This window comes from Caretta caretta, chromosome 9, assembly GCF_965140235.1.
Source record: "Caretta caretta isolate rCarCar2 chromosome 9, rCarCar1.hap1, whole genome shotgun sequence".
Taxonomy (NCBI): domain Eukaryota; kingdom Metazoa; phylum Chordata; order Testudines; family Cheloniidae; genus Caretta; species Caretta caretta.
This window is the reverse complement of record NC_134214.1, coordinates 23,355,956-23,372,164: the sequence shown is the minus strand read 5'-3', so window position 1 is coordinate 23,372,164 and position 16,209 is coordinate 23,355,956. Positions and strand designations below refer to the sequence as shown.

The following is a 16,209-nucleotide window of genomic DNA, read 5'->3' as shown; positions in this document are numbered from 1 at the left end:
ACATGTTAACTTTCTAAAAGAATATTCATGAGTTTTCTTTGTTTCTTTCTCCTCCTCCCCAGGGAGCCTTTTGCTGCGCAGCATCAATACATGCGTCAAATGCTGAGAAGCTTTTCTGATCCTTTTGGACGAGATCCATTTCTCAGTATTACGGAGGGTGACGAAAGAGCTCGAGATCAAAGAGGACACCGTGATTCTCAGGTTGCTTTGAGAGGAAATCAGAGAGTAAGTCCTTTCATAATCTCAGGATTTTTTCCTTTACCAGTAATTAATTATTTCAGGTATCTGGCATAACACTTCGATTTTAGACTCTAACCTGGTCTAATGGATGGGACACTAGTCTGGAAATAGGAGATCAAAGTTAAATTCCTGGCCTTACGGTTAGCCTATGTGATGTTGGTCTAGTTACTTAATCTCTCTGAGCTTCCATTTCCCTATCCCTAAAATGGGGATAATGATACTTGCCTTCCTGTAGTAAAATGCTTTATGATCTCTGAATGAAAAGCACTATAGAAGAGTTTTACTTAACAGCTACAAGTGATTTTTTATGTTAGAACTAGTCATGAAGTAAACACTTGTGCGTGGCTAATATTTAAATAGCAGGAAATAAAATTTTCCAATGGAAGAGTTTTCCCTAAACTTCTCTTTATTTTTACATATGAATTTCCTTTATTTCATAATGTTAAAGGAAAGATTTTTTTAAAGTGGGTATCTAAGTTATGCCTTTAATTTATAAACTCATCTCTTGGGCCTACGTAATTATACACACAAATGTAGTCAAGAATTTATGCATTTAATTACTATGATCAGTATGAGGGTGCATAAATGTTGTTCCAGTTGAAAATCTGCCCCTAAATGTGTATGGCAGATTAAATCAGCAAAGTTGGATGATTCATGGCTAGCCACTATCAATGTACTTTAGCTGTCTGAAGCTACTGGCCTCCAAAGCCTCCACAAGCTATCTGCTCTTTGAAGTGGAGAGGCTGCAGTCTGTAGAAGAAGACCTATAATGCTGTGGGCCCTAAGTTTTTGGTTTTCCATTTAATTTACTTACTTACCAACATCAAATGATGTTGGCCTCAGAATAGTTGTGGGTCTTGCTTTCTCCATAATTAATTCAGTTATGTCTGAGCCTAAGTATTGTAATGGCTTGTCATTAACTTTGAATTTCCACCTTCATGGGTGTAAAACGCACTTGAAACCTAGACATCTAAAACTGTTGAAATAGTGTTAAGCCTTATACAATTTCTTTACTTTGAATTGATGCTTCATATTCTACATTCAGCCTGATTCTTAAATGTCTTGCCTCCAGTTATATGGCTGTAACAATTAAGGAGGATCAGGTGAATGATATGAAATCTAATAATCCTTGAGGCTCTCTGCAAAAGAGAAGAAAATTGGCAACAGTCTGTCTTATATAAAGTACACTTTCAACTGATGGGTTGTGCAGTGACAATTATGGCAATGTTTCTGTTTCTAAATCTAATCTGATTTCTTGGTTTAGAAAGGATATATGTTTTTAAATAACATGACAAATATATTTTATGTTCAAAGCATTTGGACTTTGTTTTAAGTTAGATATGAACCACTGGCATTTAGTTCAAGGATAACACAACTACAGGGGGTTGTGGAACTTTGCCAGAATCAGTCACTGTAATTCAATCTTATATATTTGGAGCTTAATAAACATAGCTGGAGCACAAGCTGTCACCTGCAGGTCAAAAGGGTAACTGCCAGATTCTTTCCCCTATGCTTATAAACTGAAAGTTAGTTTAAACTATAGATAGAGTTGGACCCACTTGGGGTCTGATTCTGCTTCCATTAAAGTCCGTGGGAGGAGTAGGCTCTTGGGCTTCAGTTCAGCAAATGCTTAAATATGGGCTTGACCTTATTTTAAAAAAACAACAAACAAAAACACAGTGGGATTTCTCACTGTCTAATCTCAACAAATCTGGGGCACAGAGGAACATGAGTTGTGGTTGGGAGGAGCTTAGTGTTTGGGGACACTGAAGTAGTTTGAAAGAGCACCAAGAAAAATGCATCTGCCTGGTCTTGGTGCCTAAAGTCACGCCAATATCCTTTTTAAAATAAAAAAAAAAATCCTTGTGGTTGCCCTAAAACAGTGGCCAAGTTACACAGAAAACTTAGAGCTGGATACTGTGACCTGATGGTGGTTCCTTAGATGTTGTATAGAGACATATCAGTGTCTTTATTACAGATTTAAATTACACACTTTGAGAAGAATTAATTTATTTAAAAGCTTCAAAACTTTGTTGTCTGATTTCATGCTGGTAAATTATCCAGTCATTAATGAAAGTATAATTCCTACTGTATTTAAGTAAATTATAGTGCCTAAGCTTCATTTTAAAAAGGAATAAAATGTATGTTGCAACAATCTGGGAGCAATTGCGTTTGTTGTTTTATGATTTTAACTGTTCTTCCAGGTTTGTTTGAACACTGTTTTCTAAACAGATCACAAAGCTTGTTTAACTTTATTTGGTGGGGGTGAGGGTGGTGGAAGAATACAGTGCATTAACACCTGCAGTAATACTCTGATTTCTTAAGTTGTCTTCAGTGTGTCTGATTCGAGCTGTATCTTTTCATATTTATGAATTTTTAATTTCTTTTAATAAACAGTTGGATTTTGGTTACCATAGCTATTAAGTAGAACTGGTTGAGAAAAGTTCCAAAAAATTCAAAATTGCTATAGAAAAAACTCCAAAGTACTGAATTTCTTTTTCCATTTTCCAACCTGCTCTACTACTGAGCAAGCCACCTTCATGAATTGTCTTCAGATTTGGCTCTCTGTATGTCCAGTCATAGTGCAATAAGAGCTTTTTTATGGATTTAAACTATTAGGCAAATATTAAATGGTTTTACGTTTTTATTATAAAATTAAGGATATTTAATATATAATTGACCATGATCAAAAACTAAATTATTGTTTCGATATGAAAGGAAGTTGTGACAGTTACTTGTGCATTTTTCCCCAAAACTAGCCGTCAGCCTTAGCTGCAATGTATATGGCTCCATACAGTGTATAATATTCTGCAATCAGATATTGTATTCCATTTTGAACTTGCATTGTTAGAAAGTGTTATACCCTTATGAGCTATGCACATGTATTTAGGTGGCGCTGTGTGTGTGTGTGTGTGTGTGTGTGTGTGTGTGTGTAAATTTAACATCTCATCCTTATTTCCTGGAAATTTAAATTTGTTTTCCAGCATTTGAACTGTTCTCTCAGACAGGGATATTCAAGACCAACTAGTCAGTTTTACAGGAACTGTATCTGATGGTGTTCATAGCTGCATCTATTTATGCATCTGTATAAGAATATATTTATGCACTGTGGATTTATTAGTGTTCAGACTGTTCTGAATGTGACGATAGATATACTTAGAACTTCTTTGCAATGACCTTTGAAACTGCTGACATGGTAGAGTATATTTGGTTTATCCTGAGGGATATGAATATTTTAGAGAATATGTATATATTTCATTTTTAAGTCTACATTAATCTCTTGCATTACATAAAATGAGAGCTTATGAGTAGATCAGATGCATCACTTACTTCAATTTTTCTGCCGTAAAATTTATGCCAGCCTTTTGTAATTTAGTTATGTAAATTTGTATGTCGAGCAGACACAGACTTGTTGGTTTTAATTAACCTCTCTGTAACTGCCTCTACTACATAAACAGAATTAAGAGTGTGTGGGGAAGCAAGGGACATTTGAAGTACACCTTATGTTTTAATTACCTTTGGTATAAAGGTTGCTATGATACACAGATGTTTCTTCTATTATATTTGTGTAAATATGATTTATTCAGCATGGCTGCAGTCATCTTTTTTATTTGGAAATAATTGTACTCCTGTGTCTACAGAAAACTGCTTCGTGTTATGTTGTTTTATCATATTATAAATCACTGAGGTCCACTTAAATAACATTTTTTTTTTAATTTTTACCAAAAACCTATTATTTCAGTTGCTGTATGTGAAAGTGCACTGGATTTCTCTTAAGCATGATGCATAACAGGTACAATAACTAAAAGGAACTGGTACTTTTCTTCCAGGCAGTGAGCTGCTCCCTCATGCCCTTTGGCAGTTTTGGTAGCCAACTCAGAAACAACATAGAACAACTCTAACAAATGGAGACGTTTTCCACAATGATTGTGCCTCTGACACAATTATTGCAGGATGGGTGGAGAGTACAGTACGGAAGAAAATGGAATACTGAGTGCTTTGACAGGAACATGCACACTAGCTTGTGGTGTGGTTGGAAGTCAGCATTCTGATATAAGACGTTCAAATGATACACAAGCTCCTTGCTGCTCTGCAATTAAATAGTTGACAAGGAAATGTTTCCATAGCTATACCATGTTCCTGCTGATATCAATGATACTGGTTCTCCAAAACAAAAGTAGACAGATGTAGTGTCATTAGCTTCTTCATTGATGGTGAAAGAAAATAACACTGTCAAGAACCTTCTAAGCAATAATATCTCCTGTATATGTGAGTGAATGTGAAAGTCATGGCCACCATTAGACTTTCTGGATGAAAGAAGAGAGTAGAGAACTTGTGGGACCCAAAAACATTGATAACATCTCCTTTGACAAGGAAAATCTATCTCTCGCTCTAAAGTGTGCACTAGTCTGTTCTGCCTGTTGCACTCTTAATGAAACAGTCATGATTTTCAAATCAAATTCAAAAATGGAATTTTGGTGACAATGTATTTACCATATGTGTAAGTGTTTAAATTGGCTTTGGGAATGGACATCCTTAAATTAAACTTACTCAGCCAGCATAATTGTATGTTTTGAAGTATATTTTAGGGAGCAGTATAGTAACAACCTGTAATTTCTTCCCTGTCAGGACAGAGATAGATGCTAAACTTAACTTAATCTGAACAAGCCTATGTCACTGGATTTTCTTCAGACCCTTGACAATAATTACACCATTTGCAAAGGCTCACTTTTCTCCTTCAGGCCGTCCCTTTTGATATGGACATGTTTTCTCATAAGGAGAGTTTGTGCCGCACTGGGATTAGCTGCTCACTTTATAGTTTTGCATTTTAATTCTGAGTCATTTGTCAGTGATGTGCAAAGATTTCCTTCCCATCCCTTCTCCAGGATGACCATGAAAATCATTTTCCATAGTGCTTTCCTGAAACGATATGTTGTGAATTATGCAATTAACTTTTAAACTGTGAAGAAATGCTTACTTATGCAGTACGTATGAAACAACTAAAGCCTCCAGTAGTTCATTAGGTTAACCCAATGTGGTGCCTGCTAGTCAGAAAGGAGTCACTCATATACCTCCTGCTTCTCTTAGGTCCGCTGTCTGCTTTATCCAAAGGAGATATAATGCATTTGATGTGTAAATATAGGTCTTGTGACTGAGAATTACAAAAATTGGAGTCTACTCAAAGGTCTGTCAAGCAAATGTTTCTTGATATGTCTGTTTCTGATCAGAACACCATTCCACGCCTCTTTCTGCCTAATGAAGTTTAGCCACGGGTAACAAATATTGGTATGTCATTAAAGAAATGTGATCTAGATGAAATTACTATAGAGTGGAAACACAACTGGTTGAAAGACCATATCCAAAGAATTATCAATGGTTAGCTGTCATACTGGGAGGAAGTATCTAGTGGAACCCTGTAGGGGTCTTTCCTGATCCACTACTGTTTAATGCTTTCATTAATTACTTGGATTATGAAGAGAATGGTTATAAAATTTGCAGATGACACCAAGATGGAAGGGATTGCAAGCACTTTGGAGGACAGGATTAGAATTCAAAATGACATTGACAAATTCATGAATTGGTCTGAAAACAAGATGAAATTTAAAAACGACAAGTTCAAAGTATTACATTTTGGAAAGGGAAAAATCAAATGCACAACAACCAAATGGGAAATAACTGACTAGGTGGCAGTTGAAAAGGATCGAAGTGGATCATAAATTGAATGCGAGTTAACAAAGTGACACAGCTGTGAAAAAGGCTAATATCACTCTGGGGTGTACTAACAGGAGTGACATATGTAAGACATCGGAAATAATTGTCCTTCTCTACTGAGCACTGGTGAGGCCTAGTTGAAGTTCTGGGCACCACCCCCTCAGAAAGATATGGACAAACTGAGTCTGGAGGAGAGTGACAAAAATGATAAAAAGGTTTAGAAAACTTGACCGATGGAGAGAGGATAAAATACTGGGCATGTTTAGTCTTTAAGAGAGGACTGAAGGGGGATCTGATAAGTCTTCAGATATATTAAAGGCTGTTATAAAGAGGACGGTGGTCAGTTTTTCTCCTTGTCTACTGTTAGAAATAATGGGTTTAATCTGCAGGAACGGAGATTTAGGTGAGAGATTAGAAAAGTTTTCATAACTATAAGTGTAGTTAAGCTTTGGAACAGTCTCCACAACCTCCTCTGAAAATCCGCATAATTGCTGGAAATTTTTAAAAGCAGGTTGGACAAACACCTGCCAGGGATGGTCTAGGTTTATATGGTCCAGCTCCAGCACAGGGGGCTGAACTTGGTGGCTTCTTGAGGTTCCTTCTAGTCTTATATTTCTATGATTCTATAAGGAATTAAATATATTTCCTGCATATTTTAAATGAGATTATGAATTTATTGTAAATTTCAGTTTGAAAATTGATCTGGTTTTGAAACCTCCTCCTCCCCCATCTCTTTGTTTTCTCATTGCCCTCTGTTTTCCTTTTGAAAAATAACTCAATGTTTCATAATACACATAGATGAGATGACAGTCCACTACAGCTTGTTTTGGTTATGGATCTTGGTAAGTAAACACGTCTATTCAAGGATTGATTTCATGTACTGCTAGATATAAAACAAAATAACTTTTTTTTTCCACTAGAATTGTTCTTGAATTAGGTATATAGAGTCTCGTTTTCAAACTTGGTTGCCTTAGTTTGTAGTGAAGGAAATGTCTTGGCTCAAAAAAATTTTGTGGATGTCTAAAGCTATTACATTTAGTAAATTATCCTATTGTGGATTTCAGATTTTCCTATATTAAAGAGCTATGATAGTATTAAATATATACTGTTTGTTTTGTTTTATTGAAAATGCCTCTAGAGTATCTCATTCTGCCTTTCACTCCTTCTATGGCAGGGGTGGGCAAACTTTTTGGCATGAGGGCTACATCTGGGAATAGAAATTGTATGGCGGGCCATGAGTGTTCACAAAATTGGGGTTGTGGTCCGGGAGGGACGAGGGCTCTGGTTGGGCATGTGGGCTCTGGGGTGCAGCTGGAAATGAGGAGTTCAGGGTGCGGGAGGGGGCAGGGGTGCAGGAAGGGGTGCAAGCTCCAGCTGGGGGTGTGGGCTCTGGGTGGGGGTGGAGATGAGAGGTTTGGGGTGCAGGAGGATGCTCCAGGATGGGATCAAGGGGTTTGGAGGGCAGGAGGGGGATCAGGGTTGGGGCATGGGGACTGGCTCAGGGATGCAGGCTCAGAGAGGCGCTTACCTCAAGCGGCTCCCAGAAGTAGTGGCATGTCCCTTCTCCACCTCCCATGCGAAGGCACGGTCAGGGGTTCTGCACACTGCCCCATCTGCAGGCACCGCTTCTGCTGCTCCTATTGGAGCACCAGAGGGAGCCATTGGAGGACATAGGAGCTAGAGGGAGCCATGACGCAGCTTCTGGGAGTCACATGGAGCAGCCCCCTACCCTGCTCCGCTGCTGGAGTGCCAGAGCGGGGCCATGCTGCAGCTTCTGGGAGCCGCATGATGTGGCCCCCAACCTTGCACCCTGGCTAGCGCACCGAAGCAGGGAAAGCCCCAGACCCCACTCCCCAACGGGTCTGGCCCACGGGCCGTAGTTTTCCCACACCTGCTCTATGGAGTTCATAGCGCTACCTAATGAGACATTTGCTGAACAACTGCTTACAATGTCTGAAGAATTTCACTGATTACATTTGGAGTCCACTCTAAATCCTCATTCATGTCCTTTCCTGGCTGACTGCTTTATGTTCATGAATGCAACCAGTGAGATTTGCAGATTAGAGATGCTCTGTCTACCTTGGGGTTCTAAGGGATGGAGAGGCATATTGCATTTCTAGTTTGTTTGATTCTCTGGATTGATTCACCAGAATTGACAGTCGGTCACCAAAGAGAGGTTTAAAGGTACAGAGGCCCCAAACAATAGTTTTCCCCTGTAGCTAATAATTTCTCTCCTCCAACAGAATTCAGATTTCAAGGATCCTTTCTTTGCAATGGACAGAACTATATCAAACATGAGAAACAGTATGTTAGAACTGCAAAGAAATTTTGTAAGTACATTTCGAAAATTCAGTCTTAAAAGTATTATTTATATTGAACAATGTGACGTTGCACTCTATATGATTTTATGAAAATATGCTAATGAGTGTGAATATACTGTAACTGGAATATGCTTCATGCAAAAGGCCTCTTATAAGGTATCATTACAAAGCTTATAATCTACTGAGTGTGTTCATCCTATTTGTATAAATGTATCACTCTTGTATCTGAAACTAGAAAGATGAAATATAACCCTGAGGTGCTATTGTAATTATGCAAAGTGTGGGCCATTAATGGTGGTTTGGAATCTTGATGGCTCCCATCAACCAGGACTATTGACTATGGATGGCTCTGTTTGCTTGCAGGCCTTCCTGTGAGTCAGGCTGGGAGGAATGAGGGCTTGGAGTCTTACAGTGACATATGATCATGTCACCTGAACTGGAATCCATCTTTAACCTGGTGCCCTTCCGTTTAGAAGGGTGGGTGGGAACCCGGTGAGGGACAAAGGATTCCCGCCTTATGCAAAACACATATAAGGGGGAGGAACAGAACAAAGGGGGTGCAATCATGAGAAGTCCCCTAGCTACCATCTGAGCTGAAACAAGGGCTGTACCGGGGAAAGGATTGTGCCCAGACTAGGAAGGCGTCCATTCTGTGAAAGAAACTTATTGAAACATCTCTGAGAGTGAGATTTAATCTGTATCCAGTTTTCTTACTGTATTAGACATAGCCTTGTGTGTTTTGTTTTTGTTTTGTTTGGTAATTTACTTTGTTCTGTCATTACTTGGAACCACTTAAACCCTACTCTTTGTATTTAATAAAATCACTTTTTACTTATTAATTAACCCAGAGTATGCATTAATCCCGGGGAGGCGGCAAACAGCTGTGCATCTCTCTCTATCAGTGTTATAGAGGGTGAACAATTTATGAATTTATCCTGTATAAGCTTTATACAGGGTAAAATGGTTTATTTGGGGTTTGGACCCCACTGGGAGCTGGGCATCTGAGTGCTAGAGACAGGAACACTTCTTAAGCTGTTTTCAGTTAAGCCCACAGCTTTTAGGGAACGTGGTTCAGACCTGGGTCTGGGTTTGCAGCAGGCTAGCATGTCTGGCTCAAACCAGGTAGGGCACTGAAGTCCCAAGCTGACCGGGGAAACAGGCTCAGGGCTAGTCTCAGCACATCAGCTGGCAGTCCCAAGGGGTTTCCTATGATCCAACCCGTCACAAACAGAATAATAGTGTTTAAAACAGTTATTCAGGAAGTCCTATAAAAAGCCATATTATGATTCCCTATGGAGTGCAGAGAGAAAATGTGGGGGTTTTTTTGTTTGTTTTTTTTTGCCCAGAAAGTATTTGTTTTAATTCTTTGTACTATCAGTTGTACTCCAGTTATGTCTATGTACTGGAGTAGAATGTGGTCAAATGTGTTTAATTTATTAAAGTGCTCTGGTAAAACAGTTTTGGCATTATCAGTACTGAAGACAATAGAACACACAAACATTTTGATACCTTTATCCTCCCAAATACATTACATGACCTTTTTATTATTTAAGTGCAGACTGCGTGCTTTGTTCTGTATATGACACGCACACAAAGTCAGTTCCTTCCCTTCTGAAGTACCAGTCCTGCAATAAACTCTACAAAAGCACATCCCATTGAAGTCAGTAGGGCTATATGTGGGCAGAGGGGTCCCTTTGTGTGGATAGTCTGCATGCTCAGGGCTTAAAGCAAGATTCACTGGCAAATACAGAGGATATTGCAAACTCAGGCTCTTTTCCCCCTATTTTTTCCTGATATAATTCCTCAAAAGTAATATTGAGATGGAGAAGGTGTCTAATGTGGGATACTGTTCTTTCTTCTTAAGTTATCTGTCAGTTTTAATATTTTTATTAATTTGAAGTATATCAATTTCAGGATCATCTCTCACTCAATCCAGATGCACACTCATTCAGTTCTTCTTCTGTGATGACCTATTCCAAGATAGGTGATGAACCACCAAAGGTTTTCCAAGCTTCAGCTCAGACTCGCACAGCTCCAGGAGGTGTAAGTATTCTTGAGACATGGCTGAAGAGTGTTGTTAAATTGTCAGACTGTATATTAATGCAGACTCAAGTTCAGTCTCCTTTCAAATGCTTACTGGGGTAAATCGTTTCCATAATTTAGAAAGATATACACTCTATTACACCATTGCTATATCTTAGAGTAGATACTGTTTGAAAATACTCTTTAAGGCATTATATCCTGTGCTATCCCCCCTACTAAAGCTACTTTTATACCCATTTTCTCAAAAGCTGAATAGGTGAGTGATACAGCTACCAGTTCTGCATTTGCTGCTTTTTGAGCCAGTGTATAATGTTATATTCCTTTTGCCTATTGGGATATATTTACACCTAAATATTTGCAATCGTAAGATACTAAAAAAGTCTGCATTTATACACAATTTTACCTCAAATCACTTTATGTACCCATAATAGTGCAAAATAGCTACTTCGAATTATCTGTTGAGCCTAAGTACTTGACTTTTAAATGCTTACATAATGCTTCAGATGAAGATGCCCTCTCATTACCTTCGTTGCAGCTGTTGTGCATCTAATTCTGCTAAGAAATTCAAATTTAAATTTGAACCCTCGAGCAATGTTCATGAAAGATTATATGCAAGCAGTATGAGTCTGTTGAAAATATCCCACAGCCAATCATGTCAGAGCTCAAGCCAGCACTTAGTTATCAGAAAGGCTCTAATAATATACCTATGAACACAGTGATAAGCAGTGGACAAGAGGTTTCAGACCAGTCAACGTGACAGCCTCGTAATTAGTTGCCCTTTCATGTAGAGAATACCAACACATACTTATCTGTTCTGTTGTCAAGGAGAATGTTTAAGACTCTCTGCAGGGGTTATATTTAGGCTGGGCTCTGACAGATTTTGAAACAATTAATAATAACCTGCATGCATATTCTCTTCTTAAAAAACATTGGGTGGTAATATTATCTTTCCTGTCTGCTAATAGTGGGATGAGTATTGTTTGCTCGATACTTTGTGTGAGCTATCAGTCTTTCAGCCAGTGCAACAAAAATAGATTCAGTAGGAAGCATCTGTTTTTTTCATAAACTTCATTTTAAAGCAAATTTGTTTTGAGTTTAAAATAAAACTCTGAAAACTAATTTGGATAATCTGCTTTTTCAATTGAAGTAGCAATTACAATATAATTTCCCTTCTTTGAGCAGATCAGAGAGACTAGAAAAGCACTTAAAGATTCTGAAAGTGGGCTGGAAAAAATGGCTGTTGGTCATCACATTCATGATCGTGCCCATGTAATTAAAAAATCAAAGAACAACAAAACTGGTGATCGAGAACTGAATCAAGAATTTATCAACTTGGATGAATGTAAGTCTTGCAGCACACACCTGATTTTTTAGGAAGTGCTGATTTGTTGATCTGGCCCCTTCAGTGGGTGTCAAGTTGGACATCTAAAACGTGAGGATCCCAAAATCATCAGTCACTTTTGAAAATACTATTCGGGGGTGGGGGGCGGGGTGACGGCAGTGGTGTTTGGTCATACTTGAGGGTAATCTGAGTGGTAATGTTTTATGGTTTTGAATGGACATTAATATATTAAATTATATAAAAATTCCAGTTACAAAACTTTGTGTTTTAATGCAATTGCTTTGGTTAGGGATGTAGCAATTGTAGCTAAATACTCTCTCCTATGTTTTCATCGAGTTTAAACAAAAATGTTTGTAACTGTTTGCAGCTGAGGCCCACATATTTGATGAGGAATGGCAGAAGGAGATTATGAAGTTTGGAACATCTGGAGCTAGATGCAATTTAGAAGCTCCAAAACACAGAAGTAACCGTCATATAAGCAGGGAAGATGCATCAAGGAGGTAGAAATGATTTCTGTAATGGCTCTAATTGTGCTGATACGCTCATTTTCTTCTAAGAAAAAGGAAAGACTATGCCCTATTTCATTAATAACTTCCTGTTAGGAACCTTGAGAAGAAATAATATACTTACTCTCTGCTTCAGAGATTATGTAGCTGAAGTGTAATTCAGAGTAGTATTAAGTGTAATTCAGAGTAAAATTTGAGGAAATACTAGGTGTGGCTTTCAGAAGTTTTGACTATTTAACCTATTTGGTTATATTTCGACTTGTAAATTTTACAATTTTATTTTTTTAGATAAGTATGTTTTTATCTCAAACAATGAGAGAGAGAGAACTGATCACATGCAAATTGGGTTCACTGCATTAAGGTTGAATCCTTAACTCTTTACTCAGAGGTGGATTGGTCCATCCCCCTGAGGAAAAGAGCAGGAGAAGGAAGAAAATTGCTGTATTCCTCTCCTGGCAGTATCTCCTGTGGTGAGATGCACAGGTTCAGGAGGAGACAAGGCAATCCAACCCCAGAGACCAGGGAATCTGTTGGGAGGAGCATGCCCCATATCTATGGATGCAGGTGTCTGTCCTGCATAGATTGTTTTCCCAATGCTGCTCTTTTGGTCTTTTCTTATCAGCATAGCTCTAGTAGGAGGTATGCTGCCTTTGTCAGCTGCTTGGTATGGACCATGGAGGTTATGCAGCAAGAGTTAATGTTGGCTCAAACTAATTTCTGGAGTGAGTAGGGAATACTGTGGTAAGAAGCACTAGTCCTAGCTACACCTTTTCCCAAACCGTGCAGAGTGCTTTCCATGTGTCACTTCTGCATAGTCCTAGAAGGGAAACACTGCCAAACTGCAGAGGCTGCATTTGCCCCTCCTGCAGTATTCCATGGGCAAGTTGTGCTTATGTAAACTGAGACAAATCCAGCCCTTGATTACTGCTCAGTTTTTAATCAGGCACAGCTCCCATTCACTTCAGTGAGTTCTGCCTACATGCCATTTTGCAGCTGTCTCTTATCAAATACATAGGTACACAATAAACTCAACAAAAAGCCGAGGCTGCTAAAGTTTCTCATTCACTGAAACATGTTAGTAGTTTTACCAGCAGAGGATGTTTCTAAGTTGTAAAATAGCTAAAATACATATAATAAAGGCTTACCTAAAAATAACTAGATAATCCATTATGTGTTTTGTAAATGGTGAACAATATGATGCATTAGCCAGGTTTTTTTTCCAAGTATCATACAATGGTTTTGATTGTGTTTTGTTTTTTTGTTTCAGGGAGAAACCCCACCCAAAACCACTGATTGCAGGATCCAGAAAACCCGAAGTTTCTGTGGAGAACCTCAATGTGAAAGGATCGCACGTCCCAATCAAAACCAGCAAAAGATAAATGGCTTGTATAATGATTTGGATGGGTTTTTTGTTTTGGTGGTTGTTTTTTTTTCAGAGAAGATAATGGTGCTGGATCGTTATGTATAAGACCAATCCCTGGTTTTTAAGTATTAGTGGGCCTTGCTCGTCTAGTCATTTGACCGCTGATTGTTCTTGAAGACACCATCTCTTTGGCTACTCTATCTGGGTCTGAGCAGTAAAAGAAAATATTTACCACTGAAAAGCACTTTATTGGGTTATCACTTTCCTGTATACTGTAAACTACAATATTTTGCCTTCCAAGGCTTTTTTCCTACAATTATGCTAATCTCTCAAACTTTTCAGCAGGCTTGGTGGTGAAACTACATCTATTACCCATGCAATACAGCTTACACAGAAACTCAATTCACTTTTTGTAAAATTATTTTTTGTGGCTGAAGCAATACCGGTGTGGTTTTGGTGAAATTAGATTTAAAATTACACTTTAAAATTATTAAATAGCATGTAATTTACATGCTATTGTATAATTGCCAGATTCATGGTGATTGCCCTGATTTCAGAATGTTAACGGAGTCTAAAAATAAGTAGTCAAGTAACTTGTTTTTAAGTAAAATTTAAGTTTATCGACATTCTTATTTATCACTTTTGGATAGTTGATTTTCTGTACATAGTTCATTAATTTCAATGGCTTTATATTGTATCTCCTAAGTGGTTCTACATCCTTTGTGTGTTTCCACTGAAGGTGTGAACCATTATTTCTCACCATTGCAGATTCTCCATACTAGGGCTAGAGTTAAGTAGCATGATGGGTTTTCTATTTTCTGTGGCAATATACTGCAGTTCCCTTGTATGGACAATAGATATGACTGTTGGCATTCTTAACCAGATTGGTTTGGGAATCAAATTTGGTTCAACAGACTGTAAAAGTATATGAACTAAATGCTGAATAATTACACCATTCCCTCCGTAAATGATAGTTTTAAAAACATATGTGCAGGAAATGCTACTTGTAGTCATTCTTATTCTTCTATCAGCTAAGTTTGTGGCTGTGTTGTATCATTTTGTGTCCTGATTTTTAATTTAAAGGAATCCAGGATCTGGTAAAGGTAAAAATTGTTGAGCTCCCTTGAAAATTTTACTATTTCAAAGTTCTTCTCTTGTTTGTACGTTTTGTTTTCTTTTTTAAAAGTTTCCTTGGCTTAAAATTATTAGGCAAAAACAGACTGAATGATTTATTGGGAAAAGTAAACATCTTAATGTATATTATCTGTGTCAAAGTTCATGCACCATTTTGTTACTTGGAAGGAATTGTAGATGATATATAAATATAAGCCTGAACAATGAATCTATTAGTATTTTTAAGTTACAGCGTTTGACTTCTCATGGCCAAGATGTACACTTTTTTAATCATATCAACCTCCGAGGTGTCTTTAAAATATGTTTACTCTTAAACCATATTGATTTTTTTCCCCTGCAGATCCCTAAATTATTTAATATTATTATTCTTACACATAACATGCCCTGTTTAATTGTATTTTTGGAATGGAAGACTCCGTTTTCTTCTCTCTGCTTGCTTAATGCAATAAGTTTTCTTCAAGTATTATAGTAAAATCCAGTGTCTATGGTTTAATGTTACTAAGACCAATATGTAGTTCATACATCTTAGTCAGATCAGACTTATTTACAGATAAGTTCTTAATCTGAAAATGTACTGTCCTTATTACTAACCAGTGTACAAATTTGAGGCCTGATCCTGCTTTCATTGAAGGTAATGGGGATCTTGCCACTGATTTCATTTAGAGCAAGATTAGGCTCTTAATGTATGTTTGTTTTGTCACCTAGATTCTCTAATAACAAGCAATGTAACCGAATGCTTGTACATTAGAATTGTAATGTAATATTAAAATTAAATCAGAAGGAAATCTTCTGTTTAGGAGATTCTGTAACTTCATAAAAAAATTTCTACATCTGTTACAGCCCTATACTTGACCTTTTCTTTTTACATCTTTTATGTGTGTACTTGAAGAAGAAACATTAGACACATACATAAAGTACTTCATTCTTTATTAAATAAGCAGATACTTTGATTGTAAAGAAGCAGTGGAGGACTAATACACATGGCTGAATTTGATGTAATGTTAAATAATAATCTAAAAGTTAATGCAGGAAAAGTTGTTTCTAAAGGTATAAAAATATAATTCTTTGGTTAATAAAGAGTTGTTTATTCTTTAACCTTCGTACCACAATGTGCATTGTGTTTGGTTTGGGCTGTTATAAATACTTTTTCATACAGCAATATTCTGGAGGGAAGTAAATATGCTGGCTGTTAAAAGAAAAACATGCAGCTAAAAAAATGCAACAAGGAAAAGATAGGGAAACTATTCTTAATATCTCTGTGCAATGACTAGAATGGATTTCAGACAGATGATTCTTTCAGTTGGTAGAGTATTCCTCTTTAGTATCGCTGACAAATGCGTGTCACCACAGAAAAGATTCAGATTCAAGCTGTCCAGTGTTACACAGTTCTTTGCCTAAGTCAAGGTAAGTGAAACATCTTCTGTATTCAGCTTAGTTTCTCACCTGGCTGGGTTTTGTTTTGTATTTTTCTTTCTGGCTTCACCAGGTTGTCTGGTTTCTAACCATCTTTTTTTATCATATAGATGGTTATGCATTAGCACAGAGACC

General features: G+C 37.5%; 1 protein-coding gene across 1 annotated transcript in view; it reads left to right on the top strand.

Annotated features, from left to right (window-relative positions):
* The window catches only part of MLF1 (myeloid leukemia factor 1), a 32,518-nt gene extending 16,762 nt beyond the window's left edge, over positions 1–15,756 (top strand). The window contains exons 2-7 of the mRNA XM_048864338.2: positions 63–225; positions 8,196–8,282; positions 10,188–10,316; positions 11,499–11,658; positions 12,026–12,158; positions 13,432–15,756. Of these exons, the coding sequence (XP_048720295.2) occupies positions 63–225; positions 8,196–8,282; positions 10,188–10,316; positions 11,499–11,658; positions 12,026–12,158; positions 13,432–13,543 (784 nt within the window). The 3' untranslated portion in view covers positions 13,544–15,756. The remainder of the gene's footprint in view (positions 1–62; positions 226–8,195; positions 8,283–10,187; positions 10,317–11,498; positions 11,659–12,025; positions 12,159–13,431) is intronic.
* Positions 15,757–16,209: the final 453 nt, after the last annotated feature.